General features: G+C 34.2%; 1 protein-coding gene across 4 annotated transcripts; it reads left to right on the top strand.

Annotated features, from left to right (window-relative positions):
- Window positions 1-292: 292 nt before the first annotated feature.
- LOC140058957 (sialin-like) lies at window positions 293-27,635 on the top strand. 4 transcript variants are annotated; one of them, XM_072104753.1, is made up of 16 exons: window positions 293-421; window positions 743-836; window positions 1,297-1,421; window positions 2,450-2,596; window positions 2,877-3,020; window positions 3,550-3,791; window positions 7,438-7,679; window positions 17,352-17,629; window positions 22,742-22,854; window positions 23,082-23,169; window positions 23,458-23,553; window positions 23,762-23,889; window positions 25,400-25,546; window positions 25,733-25,865; window positions 26,190-26,428; window positions 27,048-27,635. In XM_072104753.1, exons 10-16 carry the CDS (start codon window positions 23,091-23,093, stop codon window positions 27,210-27,212), a joined length of 987 nt encoding a protein of 328 aa, XP_071960854.1. In that variant the 5' UTR covers window positions 293-421; window positions 743-836; window positions 1,297-1,421; window positions 2,450-2,596; window positions 2,877-3,020; window positions 3,550-3,791; window positions 7,438-7,679; window positions 17,352-17,629; window positions 22,742-22,854; window positions 23,082-23,090; the 3' UTR covers window positions 27,213-27,635. The 4 variants fall into 4 exon arrangements, with proteins under 4 accessions (XP_071960854.1, XP_071960856.1, XP_071960853.1 ...); XM_072104755.1 differs by lacking the exon at window positions 2,877-3,020 and having other exon boundaries at window positions 23,798-23,889; XM_072104752.1 differs by lacking the exon at window positions 2,877-3,020.
- Window positions 27,636-27,959: the final 324 nt, after the last annotated feature.

Genomic DNA, 27,959 nt, shown 5'->3' with positions numbered 1-27,959 from the left:
TGCTGATCGTCTTACGGGTTTTACAAGGCGTCATTGAAGTTAGTGCCTTTTTACCAGTTCAATATATAAACAATGTCACTCTTGTATGACATGGAAAACCGATTAAAATACGTTAAATAAGTTTTTCAAAACCAATAGCAATTATGACCAAGATGTTTACGTACTATTTACATAGGCCTACATAGTTATTAACGTCAAAACGACAACTGGCGATAGGGCGAAAAGACGTACGTTACATAACACACACTCAAGAAAACATTTCCTTGACGTGTTGCGTAAACGGTAATCACCGTTCACGCATTACTGACGTAAAACCCACTTATTTACTTTCAGGGATTAATCATGCCGGGGATATACATCACTTTAAGAAAATGGATTGTTCCGTCTGAACGGAGTACATTGGTATCAATTGCATATTCGGGTAAGTATTTAAAATGTAAAAGAAAGCTAATTTCTTGTTTGATGGCTTGGTTTCCGTTTGGACGCAACGCAAAGTTTGAGTAAAACAAAGATGGACCGACAACAAATTCGAAACATTCGTTCCCAATGAGCCTAGTTGAATGAATTGAGCGATCGACATTTTGATAAAGAAAATTCAGAATTACTGATTAAAGGGTCTTTCACACCTGTTCCAGTCCGGCGCCGGCACTCCAATTGAACGTCAATGTTTCGTTTTCACGCGGCGCCTTAACTACCGGTAACGTTTGGAAACCGTGTTTGGTTTCCCATCTTTTCTTTACAGGCTCGTGCATAGCTGAAGTTTGCTGTTACCCGATATCTACGTGGATTTCCACTTCTCACAGTTTAGGTGGATGGCCGACGACATATTATACTTAGTGAGTTTAATATTAATAATACACACTTATAAAAGTACTATTAGGCTTTCTACTCAATAAATGTTTAATGTTTACTACTGTCTATACAGTATGTTTTATCTATCCATCTAGTTTTATAATCTAGAGAAAAACGCAAAACATGAAACGACTATTTGTCAGTAATTGATAGTGGAGTTGACAATCATTTCTCAGGCAGGTTAACAGAACAAATAGAAAGAAAGTATAATAACTCCTACAAAGCAACTTATACAATATTATTTTAATTAGGTTTAGGCCTACATAAAGACAACCTTGGCAATTCCAACAAATCAGTCATTCGTAGATCGGTTATTGTTGTTATGTAGGTCTACTTGCTTTGAATCTTTCTGTTAAATAGTATTGAAAGCTTATTGATACAAGTTGTACAAAAAAAAATACCTCGACAACCATCTTCTAAGCAACCATTGTATTCTTGTTGTAGGTTCACTTTGTGCTCTTTTGGTAATAATATGCATAGCTTTCATTTACGACGACCCAGTTGACGATCCTTATGTTTCAACAAAGGAAGTTGAATATTTGAAAAGTTTTCAACTCGAACAAAATAAGGTAAGTCTTGTGACGTCGTTAGCTGGAACAATCGATCATTCGATATCAATTCGTCTTTCTGTAATAAACATAAACATATTTTTAAAGTTAATAATATATGTTCCAAACTCCACTGAATTAAATTCTATGGAACGCCCTTTATGCAACCTGTCGATGATAAAAATGTTCTGACGCGACATGTGAATGAAATGCATCGATATGAATTAAATGAAATGTTGCGTAAACGGCGTTCCATTAAATTAAATTGTATCCTCCAAACGAATAACAGTTTTGAAAATTGAAGATAGTTATTCACTTCGGCCAAAATGTGGATTAAATAAAACAATTATTTACCTGATACCGTAATATGAAGGGATGAAACTAAATTGTTTTAATATAGCAAATACAAAGAAATCAAATCTGTGGTTATTTGGAAACATTTTAAGGGAGTTAAACTTTCCATTTTTAAGCTGTTGATATTTAAAATGAAAATGGTTTAAGCTCAAGAAGGAAGTCAAAATACACAGTAGTATCGGTAGTCTATGAGTGCAGCTTATACCTAGATATACCGACAATAGCCCGTGCTCTCCAGAGGGACGGTTTAAATACGAAAAATTAAAAGTTCCTAGAGAACCCCTCTACCATAATAGACCAGTCCACAACCATGCCCTCATGTGGAAACGTCCCAACGTACCACCGTCATCATTTCGCTTACTTAAATATACTTATACGCACTGATGAAGGGCTGTGTTGCCCAAAAGCTCTGCTAACTTTTCTTGCTGTTTTACTTTATCGTTTTAATCTAGCTTTTCGCTTTTTTTTTTGTATCTCCATTGAGATCCAGCCACATACCCACAGCATTGTCATGTTTTCAGTAATTTGCCTTTGGACTTATACTTACTTTCAAGTTTATTTATTCACACAACAAAAATTATAAAAAACTATATAAAAGTTACAAGTAGCACCTAGCGAGCAACCTCAAAACGTTCTTCCATAATATTGACCAATTAATAATGAATTATACTTGATCAAATTCTTTTTCTATTCAGGATGTACCGGTTCCGTGGTGTGATATCTTCAAATCAATTGCAGTGTGGTCGATAATTGTTGCTTACACGGCATTCAGTTTCAGTTATCTTTTTATACTTACTGAAGGGCCAAGTTATTTATTGATATTAGGATTCCATACAACAAGTGTAAGTGAAACTCTCCGAGTGTCATTTTGTTTGTATATTACTCTTTTCACCTACTGTAGTCTAGCAAAGCTCTGATCCGGGGTTTACATGGTGACGTGCAGCGCCGCACCACACCGTCCTACCCCCACCTTTCAATCAAAGTCCCGATGAGGTTCATTTGTGGGCCTCCTATAAAATGACTTCCAGAGCTCATCCTTAGCTGAGATAAACTTTGTCCTGATCTATCATGACGTCACATTGTGAGATACATAACAACAATAATAATAATTTTAATTTCTAGATTGCAATTTTAACATCAATTCCATCAATTCTAGAATTCATAGTTACGCTGCTGTCTGGTGTGGCTGCTGACGTCATCATTCGGCGGGAATACCTGAATGTACTAAATACTAGAAAGTTTTTTATGATTTTGCGTAAGATGAAAGTGTGTATGTCTTTTAAAAAATTAAGAATGTATTCCGCGTTTATCTTTATAAACAACGATTAGCACTTTATTATCAATAAAAATAAATTATATATATATATGTTTTGATCACAAATAGGCTTACTATAGAACAATACAATTCATTACATCAAAACATATAACCCTATTCAATATTAATTTTATGAGATTCTCATTTCACAAACTAAAATATTGAAACCAAAACATCATTAGGTCTATTATTAATTTTTACCAACTAAATATCCACCTATTTCATAGTATACTGCTTGGAATCTTATATTGTTATTGTAATAGATTTTGACCAAATGAATGAATACATGAATGAAAGAACAAGCGAATGAACAAATAAATGAATGAACTAATGAATGAGTGAACAAACGAATGAGTGAATGAATGGACTAATACACGAATGAATTAATGAACTAATGAATGAACGGAAGAATGAATACAACACTCTAGTTTTGATTTATGCCTAATTAAAGTTGTTACAATTTCCATTACTTTTTTGTAGACATGGGAATACCTGCTATGTGTCTGTCTTTCATTGGATACTTTGAACACCTAGCAGTCGCGTCTGTTTTACTTCTTACGGTCGCATTTGCTTTTGATGGAATATATGCGACGAGCACACTTACAAACATAATGGAGATATCAAAGGAACATTCGCAAATAATCGTAGGAATTGTGTCATCTGCAGCCGCTTCGATTGGTTTTATTGGTCCACTTATTCTTGGAGCTTTGGTCAAAGAAAATGTAAGTATCAGGTATTGGTATACCATTGCGCCTGCGCGCGGGCCGCGATTGTTTTTTCGTACATAAGTTGGGGACCCCTTAATGAAACGTCACATAATAAACATGAATAATTCATCAGTTAAATTTTCTTGTTCCGTGTGCACCCAAGCGTATAGCAACAAGAAGCGATTACACGACAATTGCAATACGATTCTAGGCCTATCTCCGCTGTGTGCGATTTCATAAAAGAATATCGGCGTTTTGTGTGGATTTTTGAAATAATCAGCCTTTAGTTTAGTTTAGTTTTTTAAATAATGTATTACTAAAGAATTACGTGTTAAAATTATAGTTTCTATTAATACTATTAGGCCTAATTATTAGTCTCTAAAGCCCATGTCTATCAGGCCCGTAGCCAGGGGGGGTTTTTATGGTTCGGGCGAACCCCCCTTTACAGCGACCCCCCCCCCCTTAACCGACTGCGAACCCCTATCCCCGACATCCACAATACCTCACCACACCCTCATCTCTGAAAATCCTCCAAATACGTGCCCCACAATACAAAAGGTTGTTTGTAAATTGAAAAATTTGTAAACTCGTTCGTGAATAACTCATACCTTATTGTTAAACAAATGAATTGGTTGCCGATTTTCACCTGAAAAATAATACGAATTTTTGGTCCCAGGATGTAACATGATATTGACGCGAGCTTGGGCACGAACGAATCGTACAAAGAACACCGCTAGACAACCGCGTACCTATTGTTTCGATCACTGGCAGTCAGCATGCATAAAGTATATAGCCTTAAAAATGGAACGCGGCGGTTATCTACAATATTTATGTGTGGCTATGAAGTATAGTGTATCATCATCATAGAGGATTATAGTGAATTTAATATACTAGATGGCACGCTCGCTTCGCTCGCGTACCATCTAGGTCGTGCCCACAGATGGTTCTCGAATACACAGTATTTCCAGCGAGAAAAAAATGGAGATTTCAAATGTACGTACCGCAGGACTATAATACATTGTCGTTTACAGAAACGAATAAATATACACAATGATTTATGTAGTCAACCAAAATTAGCACCCTGGGAATTACTTCCGAGAGAGAAACAAAATGAGTCAAATTTTTTTATTTGGACTCATTTAAAAAAACCCAATTTGTGTTTTGTATGTAACATTAAGGGTTGAGGGATGGGGGAAGAAGATAGGTACAAAGAGGAAACATTTTAAAATATATTCTTATCCACTCAGTAACGAAATATTGTTTTTAATGTTTTATAGGCCTATAAATAATATACCACTAAATACAGTAAAACATTTGCGATTTAATACGGTACTTTGTTAGAACTGTCACTGTCATAGTCGATTGAAATAGTAAAGTACATGTGTTACGATACACCACTACGACGTTTATATATTTTTAAATTATTAATTAATACAAACGTTGAGAAGCAACTGTCAGTAATAACGTTTATTTATTTGTATATTATATGTTTATAATCTAACAGTAGGGCCTACCACTCACAGTAATAAAGTTTATTTGTATATATTTTTATATTACATCTAACAGTACCAACACTCACAGTAAGAAATTTGCGATTCAAATTGCGATCAAAAGTGGTTAATACCTTAACAGTATTGTACAGCATTGCAATACTATTTATGTTTATTCTCCAAGGGGGCCCATAAATCTAAATCTATACCTCTATGGTTAAACCAAATAATTTGGAATGTTTATTTGTATATTATATGTTTATAATCTAACAGTAGGGCCTACCACTCACAGTAATAAAGTTTATTTGTATATATTTTTATATTACATCTAACAGTACCAACACTCACAGTAAGAAATTTGCGATTCAAATTGCGATCAAAAGTGGTTAATACCTTAACAGTATTGTACAGCATTGCAATACTATTTATGTTTATTCTCCAAGGGGGCCCGCCCATAAATCTAAATCTATACCTCTATGGTTAAACCAAATAATTTGGAATGTTTATTTGTATATTATATGTTTATAATCTAACAGTAGGGCCTACCCACACTCACAGTAATAAAGTTTATTTGTATATATTTTTATATTACATCTAACAGTACCAACACTCACAGTAAGACATTTGCGATTCAAATTGCGATCAAAAGTGGTTAATACCTTAACAGTATTGTACAGCATTCAATACTATTTTATGTTTATTCTCCAAGGGGGCCCATAAATCTAAATCTATACCTGTATGGTTAAACCAAATAATTTGGAATGTTCCATTCATCACAAATCAATACATTTGTAAAAACGTATATTAAATGTATCAAAATAGTATTTTTTAAAGAAAATCGGCCTGTCTTCAACATTATGATGCTGTACTCGAACTGTTCAACCGGTTTTCAGCTATTAAAAACAATTATCGTAGGAGGAGATAGGAAAATGCGAAGCCTCCTCGCATTTTTGTGGCGGGTATTTTTCAAGATGGACATCCATTAGACAGTGTATACCACGATCGGAAAACACCCCTATTTGGGGCAAATCGTTGAACCTAAATTCGTTTTAATCGTCAATAACTAATTATCTAACTCAATTTAATTAGTAAACAGGGTTACATCAGGTGGTTAAAATCAGTACCGAAAGTACGAACCAACTTTATATACCATCGAGTAAAAATTCTAGAAGTAAGGCGCGATTTACCGATTTTTGCCCTTACGTAAGGGCAAAATTCGGTAAATCGCGCCTTACTTCTAGAATTTTCACTCGATGGTATGTAAAGTTGGTTCGTACTTTCGGTACTGATTTTAACCGCCTGATGTAACCCTGTTTACTAATTAAATTGAGTTAGATAATTAGTTAATGACGATTAAAACGAATTTAGGTTCAACGATTTGCCCCAAATAGGGGTGTTTTCCGATCGTGGTATACACTGTCTAATGGATGTCCATCTTGAAAAATACCCGCCAAAAAAATGCGAGGAGGCTTCGCATTTTTCTATCTCCTCCTACGATAATTGTTTTTAATAGCTGAAAACCGGTTGAACAGCTAGAGTACACCATCATAATGTTGAAGACAGGCCGATTTTCTTTAAAAAATACTATTTTGATAGATTTAATATACGATTACAATTTTTTATGATTTTGCGTAAGATGAAAGTGTGTATGTCTTTTAAAAAATTAAGAATGTATTCCGCGTTTATCTTTATAAACAACGATTAGCACTTTATTATCAATAAAAATAAATTATATATATATATGTTTTGATCACAAATAGGCTTACTATAGAACAATACAATTCATTACATCAAAACATATAACCCTATTCAATATTAATTTTATGAGATTCTCATTTCACAAACTAAAATATTGAAACCAAAACATCATTAGGTCTATTATTAATTTTTACCAACTAAATATCCACCTATTTCATAGTATACTGCTTGGAATCTTATATTGTTATTGTAATAGATTTTGACCAAATGAATGAATACATGAATGAAAGAACAAGCGAATGAACAAATAAATGAATGAACTAATGAATGAGTGAACAAACGAATGAGTGAATGAATGGACTAATACACGAATGAATTAATGAACTAATGAATGAACGGAAGAATGAATACAACACTCTAGTTTTGATTTATGCCTAATTAAAGTTGTTACAATTTCCATTACTTTTTTGTAGACATGGGAATACCTGCTATGTGTCTGTCTTTCATTGGATACTTTGAACACCTAGCAGTCGCGTCTGTTTTACTTCTTACGGTCGCATTTGCTTTTGATGGAATATATGCGACGAGCACACTTACAAACATAATGGAGATATCAAAGGAACATTCGCAAATAATCGTAGGAATTGTGTCATCTGCAGCCGCTTCGATTGGTTTTATTGGTCCACTTATTCTTGGAGCTTTGGTCAAAGAAAATGTAAGTATCAGGTATTGGTATACCATTGCGCCTGCGCGCGGGCCGCGATTGTTTTTTCGTACATAAGTTGGGGACCCCTTAATGAAACGTCACATAATAAACATGAATAATTCATCAGTTAAATTTTCTTGTTCCGTGTGCACCCAAGCGTATAGCAACAAGAAGCGATTACACGACAATTGCAATACGATTCTAGGCCTATCTCCGCTGTGTGCGATTTCATAAAAGAATATCGGCGTTTTGTGTGGATTTTTGAAATAATCAGCCTTTAGTTTAGTTTAGTTTTTTAATATAATGTATTACTAAAGAATTACGTGTTAAAATTATAGTTTCTATTAATACTATTAGGCCTAATTATTAGTCTCTAAAGCCCATGTCTATCAGGCCCGTAGCCAGGGGGGGTTTTTATGGTTCGGGCGAACCCCCCTTTACAGCGACCCCCCCCCCCCCCCCTTAACCGACTGCGAACCCCTATCCCCGACATCCACAATACCTCACCACACCCTCATCTCTGAAAATCCTCCAAATACGTGCCCCACAATACAAAAGGTTGTTTGTAAATTGAAAAATTTGTAAACTCGTTCGTGAATAACTCATACCTTATTGTTAAACAAATGAATTGGTTGCCGATTTTCACCTGAAAAATAATACGAATTTTTGGTCCCAGGATGTAACATGATATTGACGCGAGCTTGGGCACGAACGAATCGTACAAAGAACACCGCTAGACAACCGCGTACCTATTGTTTCGATCACTGGCAGTCAGCATGCATAAAGTATATAGCCTTAAAAATGGAACGCGGCGGTTATCTACAATATTTATGTGTGGCTATGAAGTATAGTGTATCATCATCATAGAGGATTATAGTGAATTTAATATACTAGATGGCACGCTCGCTTCGCTCGCGTACCATCTAGGTCGTGCCCACAGATGGTTCTCGAATACACAGTATTTCCAGCGAGAAAAAAATGGAGATTTCAAATGTACGTACCGCAGGACTATAATACATTGTCGTTTACAGAAACGAATAAATATACACAATGATTTATGTAGTCAACCAAAATTAGCACCCTGGGAATTACTTCCGAGAGAGAAACAAAATGAGTCAAATTTTTTTATTTGGACTCATTTAAAAAAACCCAATTTGTGTTTTGTATGTAACATTAAGGGTTGAGGGATGGGGGAAGAAGATAGGTACAAAGAGGAAACATTTTAAAATATATTCTTATCCACTCAGTAACGAAATATTGTTTTTAATGTTTTATAGGCCTATAAATAATATACCACTAAATACAGTAAAACATTTGCGATTTAATACGGTACTTTGTTAGAACTGTCACTGTCATAGTCGATTGAAATAGTAAAGTACATGTGTTACGATACACCACTACGACGTTTATATATTTTTAAATTATTAATTAATACAAACGTTGAGAAGCAACTGTCAGTAATAACGTTTATTTATTTGTATATTATATGTTTATAATCTAACAGTAGGGCCTACCACTCACAGTAATAAAGTTTATTTGTATATATTTTTATATTACATCTAACAGTACCAACACTCACAGTAAGAAATTTGCGATTCAAATTGCGATCAAAAGTGGTTAATACCTTAACAGTATTGTACAGCATTGCAATACTATTTATGTTTATTCTCCAAGGGGGCCCATAAATCTAAATCTATACCTCTATGGTTAAACCAAATAATTTGGAATGTTTATTTGTATATTATATGTTTATAATCTAACAGTAGGGCCTACCACTCACAGTAATAAAGTTTATTTGTATATATTTTTATATTACATCTAACAGTACCAACACTCACAGTAAGAAATTTGCGATTCAAATTGCGATCAAAAGTGGTTAATACCTTAACAGTATTGTACAGCATTGCAATACTATTTATGTTTATTCTCCAAGGGGGCCCGCCCATAAATCTAAATCTATACCTCTATGGTTAAACCAAATAATTTGGAATGTTTATTTGTATATTATATGTTTATAATCTAACAGTAGGGCCTACCCACACTCACAGTAATAAAGTTTATTTGTATATATTTTTATATTACATCTAACAGTACCAACACTCACAGTAAGACATTTGCGATTCAAATTGCGATCAAAAGTGGTTAATACCTTAACAGTATTGTACAGCATTCAATACTATTTTATGTTTATTCTCCAAGGGGGCCCATAAATCTAAATCTATACCTGTATGGTTAAACCAAATAATTTGGAATGTTCCATTCATCACAAATCAATACATTTGTAAAAACGTATATTAAATGTATCAAAATAGTATTTTTTAAAGAAAATCGGCCTGTCTTCAACATTATGATGCTGTACTCGAACTGTTCAACCGGTTTTCAGCTATTAAAAACAATTATCGTAGGAGGAGATAGGAAAATGCGAAGCCTCCTCGCATTTTTGTGGCGGGTATTTTTCAAGATGGACATCCATTAGACAGTGTATACCACGATCGGAAAACACCCCTATTTGGGGCAAATCGTTGAACCTAAATTCGTTTTAATCGTCAATAACTAATTATCTAACTCAATTTAATTAGTAAACAGGGTTACATCAGGTGGTTAAAATCAGTACCGAAAGTACGAACCAACTTTATATACCATCGAGTAAAAATTCTAGAAGTAAGGCGCGATTTACCGATTTTTGCCCTTACGTAAATTTATATATAGATTACACTATAATATCTATGGTATCATGTATACTGTAGTTTACATTAGGCCTATGGCATTCGATTATTTTTTTCTAGACCACCAGCCGATACGTAGGCCTACTCAACTGTATCAATACCACCTATTTACATTGATATATTTAGTTTCCTCAACAAATTGCTGTAAATAAATATAGATAGAGCTATCAGGGGCGGTCGCAGGACTATTTTAAGAGGGTTGCCCAAAGACTCCAGGGCTGTAGACACTGAGTATTTGAGCAAGCAAATTGTTAAATGACACCCCTAGATGGCCGCAAATAGTATTCTCGCACGTAAATTTATGATAATTTTTTTTCGTTCAATGCAAACGTCGCGGGGAAGTCTCCGATTAAGGTACTTTTGGTACGGTAATACATTCTAATAACTGTACTCAATTAATGTAAATTAATTATCAATTAATAATTTTAAAAAGTTGTACAAAAAATATGAAGCAGTTGCTATAAATATATTGAGCAAAAGGTTAAATTGTATAATTTGGAATTTTAATTCATTTAAAAATGCTAAATAAAGTCAGATGTTAAAACCACATTTTCCAAAAATTCATTTTCATTTATCCACTATAAACTTTACAAAAGTGTTGTTTTAAACCACACTCAAAATAAAACAAAGAAAATAATGATAGGAAATTTGCAGAAAGAAGCAAACTTTGCTCTGTTACCGGTATAACACGGTTCAAATTTTGGAACGTCTATAAATTACTACGGAAATTCGGCCTATTTACGACGAACGTACGGAAATGAAGATAAATAGGGTACTACACGCATCGGAAATACAACACTATACGCACAATTATGATTTGGCCTAAACATTGGCCTTAGGTTATGGAAAACCCCCGGCAAAACGCAATAATTATGGACAAATCGATTATTAGCCTTGGCAATATGCTTAATATTTAAAAGGAATGAATATAGGCTATATTTCGTTTGTCGATAAATTTTTTAAATCATGTGTGAATGATTGATCCATTAGAGGTAATCTGTGATGGTTCTAGTAACACTGCTATGCGTGCGTAATTTGTGAATAACGTGTAGTATGCTACATACACGAGCCTAGATAGGGAGGATCTGTACTGTCGTTCATTGCGAGAGGAGGGGGAAGTCCGGTAATGTGTCATGAAAAATGTAACAAGCCAGAGATGAAATAAAATTACTAACATTTAGCTGATTGTCGTTGTTTTAGCCGTCGTCAGAAGTTTATCGACCGACATCTATTTCTCATGTGTAGTAGAGCGTTTCTTTGATTGAATAATTTTTTTTGTATTATAACACAAGTTCATTTTGGATTTTCAGTAAATTACCAATTGTTTATTCAAAGTCAAACTGTAACTAATCCCTCACTATTCAATCAAAATGTTATTATACTACTGTATTGTTGAAAAATGGATTGCGTGACTTGAAAATAGATTGATAGTAAAATGTAATAAAGACACGTCCTTGTCTGGTTATTAGGATGCATGCTCTGATAAAGCAGAGAATTATTTTTGTAGCGTTCCATTTAAAATAGATTTTATTACAAAGAAATATTTTGGTTGTGAAGGTCGTTTTAACAATTAGGCTAATATCCAAACAGTCAACAATGATAAAATGCCCTGCAACTCTGTAACTACTTTATGACTAAGCCTATCAAGTTCCGTGTCCGGATGGTATACGATGAAATGGAACTCAATTTCAATTTAGTGGCAGAAACAACATTTAGTATGAAATTAAGGCTGTTGCCCGGGCCACAAGGGAAACACAGTGACAGTGGGACAGTGACCCAAATACTTAGTGTCCGAACCCCCCCTTGACAGATCCTGGCTACGGCCCTGTCTATTCTAGTAGTCTGTGTGGGTGTGACGTGTGTGTTAGTGTTAGGTATGACACAGTCCAAGTAATAAATCAGCAAAATTAAACAATTACATTACACAAAAATACATTTTTTATTCTCGTGGTTCTAATCTTTCCATCTCATGTGTTCATAATTTAATGCGCATTTTTAAAGTTCATTTGAGTACATGCATATTGTTTGATAATAAAATAGCAGAATTAAAAATTACAGTACACAAATTATACACATTCTTCTTGTGGGTCTAAGCTTTCTATGGGCTATGTCTAATCATGGAGAAATAAGTTAGGTTGGTCTAATTACTACTTAGTTGAATGTCTTGCCTAGCTGTCGATTAGCCTCGACACATTTTGCATAGGTGGTGTGTGTGTGAAGAAGAGTGCGCGAAGGCAATCACATGAATTGACCTAGAATCGATCCTAGGCCTAGAAAGAATCGTATCGCAGTTGTAATCACTTGTTGCTATACGCTTGGGTACACACGGAACAAAAAAATTAACTGATGAATTATTCATGTTTATTTTGTGACGTTTCATGAGGGGTCCCCAACTTATGTACGAAAAAAAATCGGGCGCGGGCCGTGCGATAAAAAAACATATCTAGAGATGCGCTATTCAATAGAACATGAACCCAGTCAGATTTGACATTTGACCCTAAGCTTCAAACACTCCTCTATAGGTAGCGTCCGCGACGAATGATGGGAAGGAAATGATAGCAAACGTCACCACGATGCGTATGTACGTTATCAAAGATCTTATATACTAAAGATGTGACACTTCCCGCGTTTACGCGTAACACTTTAGAAGCGTCAAATTATAGTGCGCCCCCTCGATCGCTTAAACGAGTAACGAACTTTTGCGTGACGATCGCAGTATTCTTAAGAAAATGGGATTGAGGAGTCGCGCCAAAGTTTGTATGGTTAAGAAACAATGAATGAAAAGAGAAAAAGTGGAGGGATATACTGTGCTGCAATTAATTGTAAAAGCAATTCAAAGGCCAACCCAGAACTTAAGTTTTACAATTTTCCCAAAGACAAGAACAGGTAAATTTATGTAATTAAATAAGTAGCCTACATCTTAACATAGGCCTAGGCCTATGCTATGTAGGGACTAACCTTACTTTTATGTGTATTCAATTTATACATATATTAATAAACTAGGCTAGGTAGGCATATTATTAATAATTATTATTTAAACGTAGGTATGAAATGATTAGTATTATCATTATTAGGCTACTACTAGGCCTAGTACATTAATCATATAACAGTGAACTTACACTAATTTCTTCACTGTTCCCTGGTTATATTATTTTATCCTTTAAAATTTAGTACCTTAAACAACTTTTAAAACTTTCAATTCAAGAAACATTTATTGACCAAATATTATATCATTACAATTGTTGGCATATAAGTAAAAATTTGGTCGAAAGACTACAAGAAGCCCAATTGGCATGTCGCTGTAGTCCCTCTTTTTACATTATACAAATAATAATAATAATAATACTTAATATAAACAAATTGTGATCTTAATTATTTCATGCTTTCCGTCTCATGGTTAATATTTGCTTTTTGTCTCATGGTTATTTTATTTTGTTTAATTTAACTAGCCGTTACGTACATTACAGTATATTAACGCATGGAATGATTATTATTATCATTATTAGGCTAGGACATTAGTTATAATAACAGTGAAATTACACTATTTTTATTGTTCCCTGGTTATATTACTTATCCGTTGAGTAGCCCTAACAAACAATTTTTAATTGAATCTTATACTTAATATTTATAAAATTCAACCGTTAGTTAGTGGTTTTAGGTTAGGCTTAAGTATTTGACTTTAGGCCCTAACCAATTTGAAAATCAATTAGCATGCACGCAGACGTCCTATAATTACGTAAACGTTAATTATCATAAAGCAAAAACTCACCAGACAATTATTAATTTACAGGTGTGCAAAATGGGCCCAGAACACACGACGCGCGGATTTGAGAAGGAAACCAAGTTCCTATTTACATCGTAATTGCCGCTTGTGCAATATTCATTTCGAAGAATCTCAAATACTGATGGTCACAAGAAGACTTGTATGGAATGCAGTCCCTACAATATTTGATGTCCCAAATCCACCACACCAAGTAACAGTTCGGCGTAAATTACCCACAAGACACTCGGAGGCAACACCAACTCCAGAAAACAATGTTCGAACGTTACAGACTGTTCACAGTGAAACAAGTAAGTGAATATAGTACTAGTGTACTAATAAAATACATTACAATAATTAGATTGTGAAAGTTCTTATTTTCTTCCTGATACAAACATATCGTTCACTAATGTTCTCTTTTTATACTTACCGTATTTGGCCTGTCAAAAAAAGTTATGTTGGCATTTAATATTTCGTTGTGTGACGTGGTACTTATTCTTAATTGTTGTTTTTGTGTAGGGGCTCCCCGTCATCATTCTGATCATAACTATGCTATGACGTCTACCGTGACTCCTTCAACACAAGACAGGACTGAAGATGAGTGCCAAGTTCCAAGTAAGCATTATATACCCTATACACAAACTGTTATTTATTAAAGTCTAGATTGACTGATTGGATAACTAACTGACTGATTCCAACTACTACTATTATTAATATTATAATAATAATTATTATTATTATCATTCTCAATCACAGATGCATGTGTTCCCTTTTTATTTCCAGATATACCGATACCCTTAAATGAGACGCCGGCTAGACAATCATGTCCGTCAACTTCAAGACATGCCAGTACTTTGAAATATCGAGTGAGGGTATGCCGACTTAAAGCAAAAATGAAGAAGATACAGTCTACCATCATTGAACTAGCAGGTGGTGATCAAATCGAAAGTATAATTCAGAAAGCTAAAACCTACATGAGTACTAATGCCTTAGATTTCTTTGCCGGTCAACTACGAATTGGCAAGAATAAACCAAAGGGCCGTCGTTATACAGTGAAAGACCGCTTGTTTTCAATGGCGTTACATTTCCAAGGTCCCAAGGCTTACAGGTTTTGTAGAAAGATGTTTGTCCTTCCAACCCAAGATCACTGAAAAGGTGGCTACAACGAGTCGAAGTGAAACCAGGATTTAATGATGCCACTTTTTCATCATTAAAAATTAGATGTGCAACATTCAACGAACGTGAACGTGTGGTGGCCGTGTCCCTTGATGAAATGTCCCTGAAAGCTGCCATCAAATACAATCGTTATAAAGATTGCATGGAAGGAAGGGTTAGAAGACTATGGGAGCATTGGCACAACAAAGAAGGTTGCTACACAGGCGCTAGTGTTCATGGTTAGGAGTATGACATCTAGATGGAAGCAGCCACTTGGATATTTCCTAGCAAATGGCGCTACGTATGGTGACACACAGACCGCTCTTCTGAAAGAGTGTCTCGCTCGGCTTTTTAAAACTGGACTAGTTGTTAAAGCTGTAATAGCAGACCAGGGTTCGAACAACAGAAGGATGTTTCATACCTTGGGTATAAAGAAGACTAAGCCCTACTTTCTTCACAGTCAACGTACGACAGACACCACATACAAAGTGTATGCGCTGTTCGACCCACCGCATTTAATCAAGAGTGTTCGAAACAACTTAAAGCACCATCAGTTTGTCGTCATCATCATCATCATCATCATCATCATCATCATCATCATCATCAACGCCACAATCGCATCATGTTACCGATCAAGAAGACAACGATGCCACCACTGACGACGACTGCTGCTTAGAAGACTTTGAGATGACTCAGCTAAATACTTTAGTATATGTAGCCGGTTACGTCGTCAAGAAAGTAAGTGTAAAGCACAACTGTGATATCTGTAACAGTGCGATGCGAGAAACCAATCGAAAACTGGAAGACCCAAGGCAGTTCCTAACACATTTTAAGTCTTATATGCCCATCAACCAGTACAACGACTTCGGAGGATTAATTATGCCTACTGACAATGTAGTTAATGTCCTATCTATCTGTGAAAAGATTTTTGTTTCTAACTTTAACAAATACTTACATACATCAAACATCAGCAGAAAAATAAAGTTAAAAATCGCTACCATGTTACATAGATTTGGTATGAAGTTGAATCTTTGTTCACCAGCAATTGAAACATTGCTAATTGAAACGTACGTAAACCTACGCATATTCTATGCTGTTAAATTTTTCAACAAAGACATAATCAGTGATAAGAAGAAGAGTAAAAAATTAATTAAAGTATCACATTTATGAGGTATGGTAAAGTTGTAGGAGATCTGTACGCGCCCCGGTCTGTGCATTATCGGCTAGAAATAATGATCATTACGACGGTCTGGTATGATGATTGAATAATTGTAAATATGATGATTTTATTTCAATGTTTCTACATTTTTTATATTTCCTCTGGGTGGCCCGTGCATCATTTTGCAATAGTTATTGAGTTAATTTTAAACTGAGACTACTATAACATAACTAATTGCTATCTCAGGTTTTAAATAAATTATAATAACAAATGAATGTCATGGCAAATGATGGGTACATAATGCAGTAGTCCTAGTATGAATTGTCTCAGAATTGACTATCATAATCTGTTTCATGTCATGACTGTAGGCTTAAGCCTATGATTGTTTATAAATATATTCCTAAAAATTACTGCAATAAAATAGTCGAAGTAGTGATTTTAAAAAGTGACTTCTTGTTCTTTTTTAATTGTTTATAACACACTATTTGACTAATATATTTTCCTAATATGCACTGTTTTGCTGCTGGATGAAAAGTAGTATATAAGATCTTTGGAATAAACCAAAGATCATATACTATTATTGTGATGAAAAAAATTGAGTATTCAGTTACAATACAGTAGACATATCTGATCCATAAATCTACTCGTTTGAGTGAGAGGGCGCCCTATAAAATGAGCTCCATGTGTGTTACATGAATTGCACGTAAAATTCCGAGAGTGTCCTATCTTTAGTATATAAGATCTTTGACGTTATTTAATTTTTCTACCAATTCCTTCCCATCATGCACTGTGCAATGACGTTCCTCGCGATGTATCAAGTTATTTGCGATAAAGCTTATCTTATTTATCTACATTTTATCATATCTATATACTTCTTTCAGAATACAGCCAATCAGTGGTCTTTGATGTTTAGAATAATTGCTGCTGTCCATATTTTTGCAATGATTTTCTTTCTAATATTTGCAAAAGCAGAGCAACAAAAATGGTCACATGGAAATATTACAAAACAAGAGATGAAATCATACAACACTATACAAGATGAAAGTGGTGACTAAATACCATTCATAGAAGTACTGATGAAGAAATCAATCCGCGACGACTATAGAATGGACCCGAGACCTGACTTTCTTCGACTTTTAGATGATTTTAAGATAGAAATGTACGATGTATACAATGTATTTAGATTATTTATTTATTGTTTTTTTTAATTATTTATAACTTTATACATACATTGTGATGAGATAACAATTTATTTGATCATACTTTCAATAAATAGTATTGATAAAGTGTGTTAGTATTAACTTGTAATGAGAGTAAAGACATTATATTGAGCGGCTGTTACAGAATGGTGGACAACACCAGAGAAGAGTGATATTAATTTCACTCTTCCCTGACAGCACTAAGTATTTTAAAGTCAATAAGCGTCAAGTCTTGATTTTAAATATTGAACTAATTCCGAAATAAAACTATATATTTTAATTGTCTCATTGTATTATATATTAAATTTTACTATATTTAGTAGTCATTTGAACATATAGTAGAACTCATATAAAGACCCCTCAAAGTATCTCCTTAATATAGATTGTCCATCATTTATTTAACCCGAAAGTGTATTTTGAATAAGAGTGTCCCCTCAATAAGGATGTCCTCAGAATAGGAGTGTCCCCTCAATAAGGATGTCCTTAGAATAGGAGTGTCCCCTTAATAAGGATGTTCTAGAATAGGAGTGTCCCCTTAATAAGGACGTCCTCATAATAGGAATGTCCCCTCAATAAGGATGTGCTCAGAATAAGAGTGTTCCCTTAATATGGATGTCCTCTGAATATGAGTATACCCTCAATAAGGATGTTCCCTCAATAAGGATGTCCTCAGAATAGGAGTGTCCCCTCAATAAGGATTTCCTCAGAATAGGAGTGTCCTCTCAATAAGGATGTCCTTAGAATTGGTGTGTCCCCTCAATAAGGATGTTCTCAGAATAGGAGGAGTGTCCCCTCAACAAGGATATCCTCAGAATAGGAGTGTCCTCTCAATAAGGATGTCCTTAGAATTGGTGTGTCCCCTAAATAAGGATGTTCTAGAATAGGAGTGTCCCCTCAATAAGGATGTTTTCAGAATAGGAGTGTCACCTCAATAAGGATGTCCTCAGAATAGGAGTGTCCCCTCAATAAGGATGTGCTCAGAATAAGAGTGTCCCCTTAATATGGATGTCCTCTGAATATGAGTATACCCTCAATAAGGATGTTCCCTCAATAAGGATGTCCTCAGAATAGGAGTGTCCCCTCAATAAGGATTTCCTCAGATTAGGAATGTCCCCGCAATAGGAATGTCAACAGAATATGTGTTTATGAGGAGCGTCACCTCAACAAGGATGTCCTCAGAATATGAGTGTCCCCTCAATAAGGATGTTCTCAGAATAGGAGGAGTGTCCCCTCAACAAGGATATCCTCAGAATAGGAGTGTCCTCTCAATAAGGATGTCCTTAGAATTGGTGTGTCCCCAACCCCATAAGGATGTCCTCAGAATCCCCTCAATAAGGATGTCCTTAGAATAGGAGTGTTCCCTCAATAAGAATGTCCTTAGAATAGTTGTGTCTCCTCAATAAGGATGTCCTCATAATAGGAGTGTCCTCTCATTAAGGATTTCCACAGAATAGGAGTGTTCCCTCAATAAGAATGTCCTTAGAATAGCTGTGTCTCCTCAATAAGGATGTCGTCATAATAGGAGTGTCCTCTCATTAAGGATGTCCACAGAATAGGAGTGTCCTCTCAATAAGGAAGTCCTTGGAATAGGTGTTTCCACTCAAAAAGGATGTCCTCAGAATAGGAGTGTCCTCTCAATAAGGATGTCCTCAGAATAAGAGTGTCACTCAATAAGGATGTCCTCAGAATAGCTGTGTCCCGGCTTCTTAATCAAAGTTTTCCAAATCTCCTTCAATCTATGGGCAATTGTTCCAAGATGGTGAAGTGTGAGGCTAACGCCCGTATTCTTAAACCTGACTTTAGTCGTAGTTCGAGCTAAAACTAAAAAAATGACGTCATTTTAATTCATAAACCGAACTTCAACTAAATCACCGATTAACGCCCGTATTCTTAAACCTGACTTTAGTCGTAGTTCGAGCTAAAACTAAAAAAATGACGTCATTTTAATTCATAAACCGAACTTCAACTAAATCACCGACTAAATCAGGCCAACCTCGACTAAATCGAGACGGATTTTGATCGATTTTTTTAGTCCTGGAGGGGCAGGCTAAATGGTCAACTAAATGGTTTTTAAACGATGTTTATAAAAAACGTAACAGTCACTGAGTTGTTATATTGGCCAGATATTGAAGAATGAAATACCTATATTTATATTAGCTTAATTAAATATACATTGGTATAAGTTATAATAATGAAAATCATCTTTATTATTTACAACTGTATACAAATTACATTATTTTCTTCGCGCAAGTCCGACTTGAACTACGTCACGCCATAGCGACAATGGGAGATGCGGCAATTCACCACGCAATGGAATGTTTAGGGGGCCTAGCGCTTTCTTGTAACACTAGGAAGTGCGTGTTTCGTCGCGATCATACTTTGTTGGAGGCCTAGAAAATATGAAAGTTACCGTACCGCCATGGTTCCTAAACATATTTTGAAGATTTTGTTTGTTGTTAATCAAAAGTACTTCACTGTTAAATTTATACTGATCTTGTTCTAATAATTAACGATTAAAATTATTTTTCATGTATATAGTCCTGATGCGTAAAAAGTTTTGTAAGAAAATGGAAAGTGATATCAATGCGCAAAATTTCGTCTGCTCCTCAAATACTCTCTTGTCATTGGCCAATGTTTAGCCTTTGTTACCCAGACGTGTGCAACTCGACTAAAAGCTCGACTTCATTAAGTCGAACTGCAAACTTCGACTACTTCGTTTTTGAATCGAATTTGAAGTAATAGCTCGAACTACGACTTTTTCAAGTCGAACTTTGAACTACGACTAAAGTCCGGTTTAAGAATACGGGCGTAAGAGCTTGAGAGTCACGTTATACTGTATGGTTTTAAAATCTTTAAAAGTTTGTAAACTTACGCCCGTATTCTTAAACCGGACTTTAGTCATAGTTCGAGCTAAAACTAAAAAAATGACGTCATTTTAATTCATAAACCGAACTTCAACTAAATCACCGACTAAATCAGGCCAACCTCGACTAAATCGAGACGGATTTTGATCGATTTTTTTAGTCCTGGAGGGGGCAGACTAAATGGTCGACTAAATGGTTTTTAAACGATGTTTATAAAAAACGTAACAGTCATTGAGTTGTTATATTGGCCAGATATTGAAGAATGAAATATCTATATTTATATTAGCTTAATTAAATATACATTGGTATAAATTATAATAATGAAAATCATCTTTATTTACAACAACTGTATACAAATTACATTATTTTCTTCGCGCAAGTCCGACTTGAGCTACGTCACGCCATAGCGACAATGGGAGATGCGGCAATTCACCACGCGATGGAATGTTTAGGGGGCCTAGCGCTTTCTTGTCACGCTATGAAGTGCGTGGTTCGTGGCGATCATACTTTGTTGGGGGCCTAGAAAATATAAAAGTTACCGTACCGCCATGGTTCCTAAATATATTTTTAAGATTTTATTTGTTGTTAATCAAATATACTTCACTGTTAAATTAATACTGATATTGTTCTAATAATTAACGATTAAAATTATTTTTCATGTATATAGTCCTGATGCGTAAAAAGTGTTGTAAGAAATAGAAAGTGATATCAATGCGCAAAATTTCGTCTGCTCCTCAAATACTCTCTTGTCATTGGCCAATGTATAGCCTTTGTTACCCAGACGTGTGCAACTCGACTAAAAGCTCGACTTCATTAAGTCGAACTGCAAACTTCGACTACTTCGTTTTTGAATCGAATTTGAAGTAATAGCTCGAACTACGAATTTTCCAAGTCGAACTTCGAACTACGACTAAAGTCCGGTTTAAGAATACGGGCGTATGTTGTGCAGCTTAAGTAGGAATTTGCAAGATTTGTAGCGTTAGGAAAAATCTCAACAACAAAGCACTGAGACTCTGAGAGAATAGTACATGTCTACATAACATTCTGGTTGGATTTATGCAATTCTATCTTATATGGGCTACCAAAATCTGAAATCACAACTGATTCAGAATAGTGCTGCACCTTTTTCACTAGACAATATAACTCCAATCCTCAAAGATCTCCACTCGCTTCCTATCCAAGAAAGAATTAATTTAAAGATTCTGTTGACTGTTACAAGAGTTTGAACTCAATTCGCCATACTACACTTATCACACCATATTGTCCTCCGAGGTTAATGTTTCAAAATCAGTCACTGTTTACTATGGCAACAAACCATTTATCTTTTCATCTGTTCGTCTTTGGAATGATCTGTAACATATTTTTTCTTCTTATTTTGGTAGGATGGGTAAACAGTTTTCACTCGAGCTCCTGTGAAAACTGTTCAGGTTAGCTCTCATATGAGAGCTTCAAATTGCTGGAGAACGGAATGGTGTCGTGTAAATGATTCCTCATTAGCCTTGAACCTCTTATTTCACTTCATGAAAGGGACATCCTAAAACTGTCAATAACAATGTCAAGATCCCGATCACCCTCTCAATTCATTTTTTTATAATTCTATTCATGTATTTAATGTCAAGTTTGTTAGATCTGTAATTTCTTTGTTATTGTATTTATATAAAATGTAATCAACCAACCAAATTTTATTTGTACCTTGTTGTATAAATGACAATAAATACTATCGTATCCTCTGCTTTTCTTCTTTTTTGGGGGGATTATTTTAGGAATATTGTATGTATCATTGTTTTGTGTGTTATGTAGTATGTAAGCAGCCGATTCTGCTACTGTCAATAGGTAGTATCTGTATAGCGTCTTCTATAATATATGTATGTTAAAAGTACTGTACAGCATTTATGCAGACAGCATACACTTTAAATAGTTATACAGATACATACCTATTGACAGTACAGTAGCAGAATCGGGTCATGTAAGCCTAAAGGGCTTAGAAAACATTGTAGTAGACTTATAAGTCCATGATAAGACTACCGTTATTATTACTAGTATTAACGGGTGACGGGTTTCATTGTTGTAATATAATAAGAGCATAGTATTGTGTGTTCTTCCCTCAAACCGCATTCGCTATAATTTAAAATTAGTCGCTTTTAAAATGAAACGATATTTTGTAGCAGTAACGAGTTGTTTAGCATATATTTGTGTTTTCTGTACTAGATTGAACCTCAACATTACCATTATAAGCATGGTAAAAAGATGGAATGCCACCACAGAAGATCAGAACAGAACTTAAATGTGACGAAGATTTCAGATGACAGTGCAATAAGTTCGTAAGCTAATAGCATTCTCTTAAAACACAAGTTCGGTCCTTGCAAACAAGTATAGTTTTCTGAGTTACGTTATGGTCGGTTTTGATTGATAAACAAATGGAAAACAATAAATCTAATCGCGTGTAAATTATTATTTTAAAACATGTTCTACACATTATAGTGATTAGCTGATGTTCTGTGTTTACGATTTGAAAAAAATGACGTAAAACCCCCTTATTTACTTTCAGGGATTAATCATGCCGGGGATATACATCACTTTAAGAAAATGGATTGTTCCGTCTGAACGGAGTACATTGGTATCAATTGCATTTTCTGGTAAAGTATTTAAAATGTAAAAGAAAGCTAATTTCTGGTTTGATGGCTTGGTTCCCATTTGGACGCAACGCAAAGTAAAACAAGGATGGACCGACAACAAATTCGAAACAATCGTTCTCAATGAGCTAGTTCAATGATTTGAGCAATCGACATTTTGATAAAGAAAATCCAGAATTACTTATTAAAAGGTCTTTCACACATGTTCCAGTCCGGCGCCGGCAATCCAATCGAACGTCAATGTTTCATTTTCACGCGGCGCCTTAACTACCGGTAACGTTTTCTTTACAGGCTCGTGCATAGCTGAAGTTTGCTGTTACCCGTTATCTACGTGGATTGCTACTTCTTCCAGTTTAGGTGGATGGCCGATGTCATATTATACTTACAGTGAGTTCAATATTATTGATAAACAACCCATACTGTCTATATAGTATGTATAATGTTCACTAATGCCACTAAGTAAGCATACAATATTCTTTATAATAAACAACCTTGAGAAAAGCCTACCCCAAATCGGTCATTCGTATATTGGTTATTGTACAAAAAGATAACCTTCTCAACAATATTCTAAGCAACCATTGAATTCTTGTTGTAGGTTCTATTTGTGCTCTTTTTGTAATAATTTGCATAGCTTTCATTTATGACGACCCAGTTGACGATCCTTATGTTTCAACAAAGGAAGTTGAATATTTGAAAGGTTTTCAACTCGAAGTACAAAATAAGGTAATCTTACCATCATTCGATATCAATCCTGTAATAAACAGATTTCAAAATAAATGAATATTATTTTGAAATAGTCCTCATTAGATTTATTGCTTAAACGCTTTTTTGTTTTCATTATATTTGTATATTGTATGTATATCAAATATAAACCAACCAAATTTCATTGAACCTAGTTGTAAAAATTACATTAAGAAATAATATCGTATCATAAATTCAATTGAAAAAAAAATTGTCCTTCTACAGACTAAAAATAATATAAGTTTTAAAATAGGCCATTTTAATGCCACCTTAAAATAAGTATTACCTGACTCGTAAATTTACGAAGGAAATTAGTAAACTGGAAGAAAGCTCATTGTTTGACATATGAATACTGTTTTAACTCTTACAGTGTATCATTTTTGGTTCGTCGAAAGTGTATAATTTTGTTAAAGGTACAAAGTGGCTTATTCAAAGCTTGATTCTACTCCTCTTTATTTCTCATGTTGGTAGAACATCTTGAATGTAACTAGTATGGCTGCCAGACGGAGTTTTTACTTAATATTAGTAAAAACATAATTATTTTAGCACGTATGGCGTTTCATACGTATACTACTTGAGCTTGTAAACTTGCGTTACCAATGCTTACTTGCCTGTATTTTAGACAAACTATTACAACATATATAAGAAAATAAATTATTCTTTGCGGAATGATTTTTTGATTATATACTTATAAAAAAATAACATTTATTTCCAAATAATGATTGCGTCACCAAGAAAGCAAATGCTTAAAGATGTATTGTCCCTTGAAACACCAAAAAAATGAAGGTCAAAATATACTAAATTTTAATTGGCCATATCAAAGTAATATTAAAGTTATTCACTTTAAGTCGAAAATTCGAGACAAAAACAACAATTTTACGTAATTAATAGCTACATTAATTTGATTACATTTCGTCTGGAAAACAAAGTAAACAAAGATTTCAAACCATGAGTATACATTATGCATGATGCTAATTAGGATTGTTTACAACTTGTCACGGTTGAGAAGGTGTTTTCACACAGATCGCGAGAAAGTTTTATGATTATGCATACATAGTAGCCAAATATGCGCATTGCATTATGAGATATGTTTTGATCAAAAACTTTGACTGGAAGTGAAAGTCATTTTTTTTAACCAAGAAACGTCTGTATTTCAGTTAAATGATTTTTTTTTCGACTATTTTTTGGTGAAAGTTAATAACTATTATAATACTTCAAAATGACCCACTTTTTTCGAAATATTTTTATTTTTATTTTTTTGGAATTTGACAAAGGGACAATACATCTTTAATAATACTTATTTTTGTTTTGCAATAAAGTGAATGGAATGAAATTGAAAGAGGTATAAACTAAAAAAGGAAGCCAATTAAATAAGTAAATAAATTATAAATACAATTATTCAAGTAGCACATTGATTAACCCCTAGAATGATATTTCATAACATTGATTAGGCCTACTAATGCACATGCAATTTAATACTTTTATTTAAAAGGATGTACCGGTTCCGTGGTGTGATATATTTACATCAACTGCAGTGTGGTCGATAATTGTTGCTCAAACGTCGTTCAGTTCTAGTTATCTTTTTATACTTACCGAAGGACCAAGTTATTTATTGACATTAGGATTTACTACAATACATGTAAGTAAACTTCTCTTTTTGTTTTGATATAATTGTAAGTCTACTTCACTTTTGTGGGCCTCTTATAATTATTGTCTTTTTTCGGCACATCCCTCGTTGTGTTTTACTTTATCCTGATCTCTTATAACGTCACATTTTGAAATTAAAAAAATGTATCTGAAGTGTTATTATTTTCTAAATTTATAGATTGCAGTTTTAACATCAATTCCATCAATTTTAGAATTTATGGTTTCACTTTTGTCCGGTGCGGCTGCTGACGTCATCATTCGGCGGGAATACCTGAATGTCTTAAATACTAGAAAGTTTATTATGATTTTACGTAAGATAAAACGGTTTTATGTCTTTAAAAAAAGAATATGATTTAATTCATTCATCGTTTTTTTTTTCTAAACAACGGTTAACACTAAAAACAATAGGCTTGCTATATAGAATCCAATGTAATTTTATTACACAACAAAAATTCAATAATCATTTTTAACTGGGCTGTTATTTCACAACCTAAATTATTGCAACCAAAATATCATTGTCAAGTTCTATTTATTTGGTGAGTATTACTTTTCCTAGGTTTTTCCATTGCATTCCATAATTTGGCCTATCTTCTTTATTATGCCTATTTGTTACAATTTCTGTGACTTTTTTGTAGATATGGGAATACCTGGTATTTGTCTATTTTGTATTGGATACTTTGAAAACCATGCAGCCGAATGTGTTGTACTTCTTACAGTGGCGTTTGCTTCTGGTGGAATGTATACAGGCACATTTACAAACATAATGGAGATAACAAAGGAACACTCACAAATAATTGTAGGAATAGTAACATCTACAGCCGGTGTGGTTGGTTTTATTTATCCACTTATTCTTGGAGGGTTGATTAAAGAAGATGTAAGTATCGGGTACGATTGAACGCACATGACCACGCGCGCGTAGTGCGTGTGCCGCCTCGTCGTGAGGAAAAAGGCCACTTTGTAAAATAACGTAGAATCAGACAGATGTGGTACTATTTAATAGTCTTTGAACAGACTTACATTACTCGTGACGTTGATGTTGTGTTCGATTGAAAACAAATAATAATCTCTTTTCGAAAAAAACTGATCGATCGTACCATGATCACATTCAAATCCTTATAAGAGCAGGTTTTTCGAGGACACACAATACATTAGGCCTACCTAGCCACTTGAGTGTTAACCTTAAATTTTCATAAATCATTTTAGATAGAATTATGTTGTGGCATATCAAATAAAACTGTGACAGACAACACTATAGCATATACTTTATTTCTACTTAGGCGCAGCGCAATGACGTAGGCGCAACGAAATGATGTAGGCGCAACGCAATGACGTAGGCACAACGCATCATTATTGGTCAAGTTATTATAGCGGTACGCTTACGCCCTCACGTTGAGTCAACAAAAAGTGGGAACAACGTATTACGCGGATCACAAATCGTCCTAAAATGGAAAAAGTTTTAAAGTGCATGTTTTGTTTTGTTTTTTTTCTTCTAGAATACAGCCAATCAGTGGTCTTTGATGTTTAGAATAATTGCTGCTGTCCATATTTTTGCAATGATTTTCTTTTTAATATTTGCGAAAGCAGAGCAACAAGAATGGTCACATGGAAATATTACAAAAACAAGAGATGAAATCATACAACACTATACACTAAGATGAAATCGGTGACTAATTTAATTAGAAAAATCACTAACATTGTTAAACATTGTCAAAATTGTACCATATAGATGGTGTGTCAAATAATTTGTTTTTATAGTCTGATATTTCTCAGAATAAATGTCTGTGGATATTTATCTGAAATAAAAGAATGAATGAATGGATTCAGGAAAAAGGTACATTTTACGAAGTAAAATACAAATAAACACATTTTTAATTGAAATATTATTAATTAAGCTAAATATTAATCTAGCTTATGAGTCATATTAACTTTGTATGCAATTTTTATGCATTTTTTATGCATTTTAACAAACATAACTCGTATTAAGTCATATAAATGTCATTATAAATAATTAATTTGATTAAAATCTACTTAATATAGTAATTATACTAACGAAATCACATTGGGAAAACATTATAAATCAATAAACCTAAAAGAAAAAAAAAAATGTGATTTGAATGTCATTTTTTATAATTTTTTTTTTTTTTTTTTGGAATTCTTAAACGTACACACCCTTCCACCACCACAATGTGCGTTGTTATTTTGCAATTAAAGTTCATAAAAAAAAGGAATGTATCACCAAAAGTTTAAAGAACAAAAATCAATGACAAAGACTGCATTTCTACGCTAAATACTTTGAAATATTGATATCGGCCGGAAACGTGTGCAAAATTAATATAATATTTTATTTTGTCCCATTTCAAAATGTAATGTCTGGGGTGTGACGTCACGTACAACAATGGCATCTA

This window comes from Antedon mediterranea, chromosome 9 (assembly GCF_964355755.1).
Source record: "Antedon mediterranea chromosome 9, ecAntMedi1.1, whole genome shotgun sequence".
Classification (NCBI taxonomy): domain Eukaryota; kingdom Metazoa; phylum Echinodermata; class Crinoidea; order Comatulida; family Antedonidae; genus Antedon; species Antedon mediterranea.
This window is presented reverse-complemented; position numbering and strand designations above follow the sequence as displayed.

Bases quoted from the DNA above. Each gene is read 5' to 3' on its own strand.
- LOC140058957 (XM_072104752.1), top strand. From the start codon at position 23,091: ATGCCGGGGATATACATCACTTTAAGAAAATGGATTGTTCCGTCTGAA. The intron at 23,554-23,761 runs GTGAGTTCAATA...TTCTTGTTGTAG, and splicing joins GATGTCATATTATACTTACA to GTTCTATTTGTGCTCTTTTT. The intron at 25,866-26,189 runs GTAAGATAAAAC...ACTTTTTTGTAG, and splicing joins AAAGTTTATTATGATTTTAC to ATATGGGAATACCTGGTATT.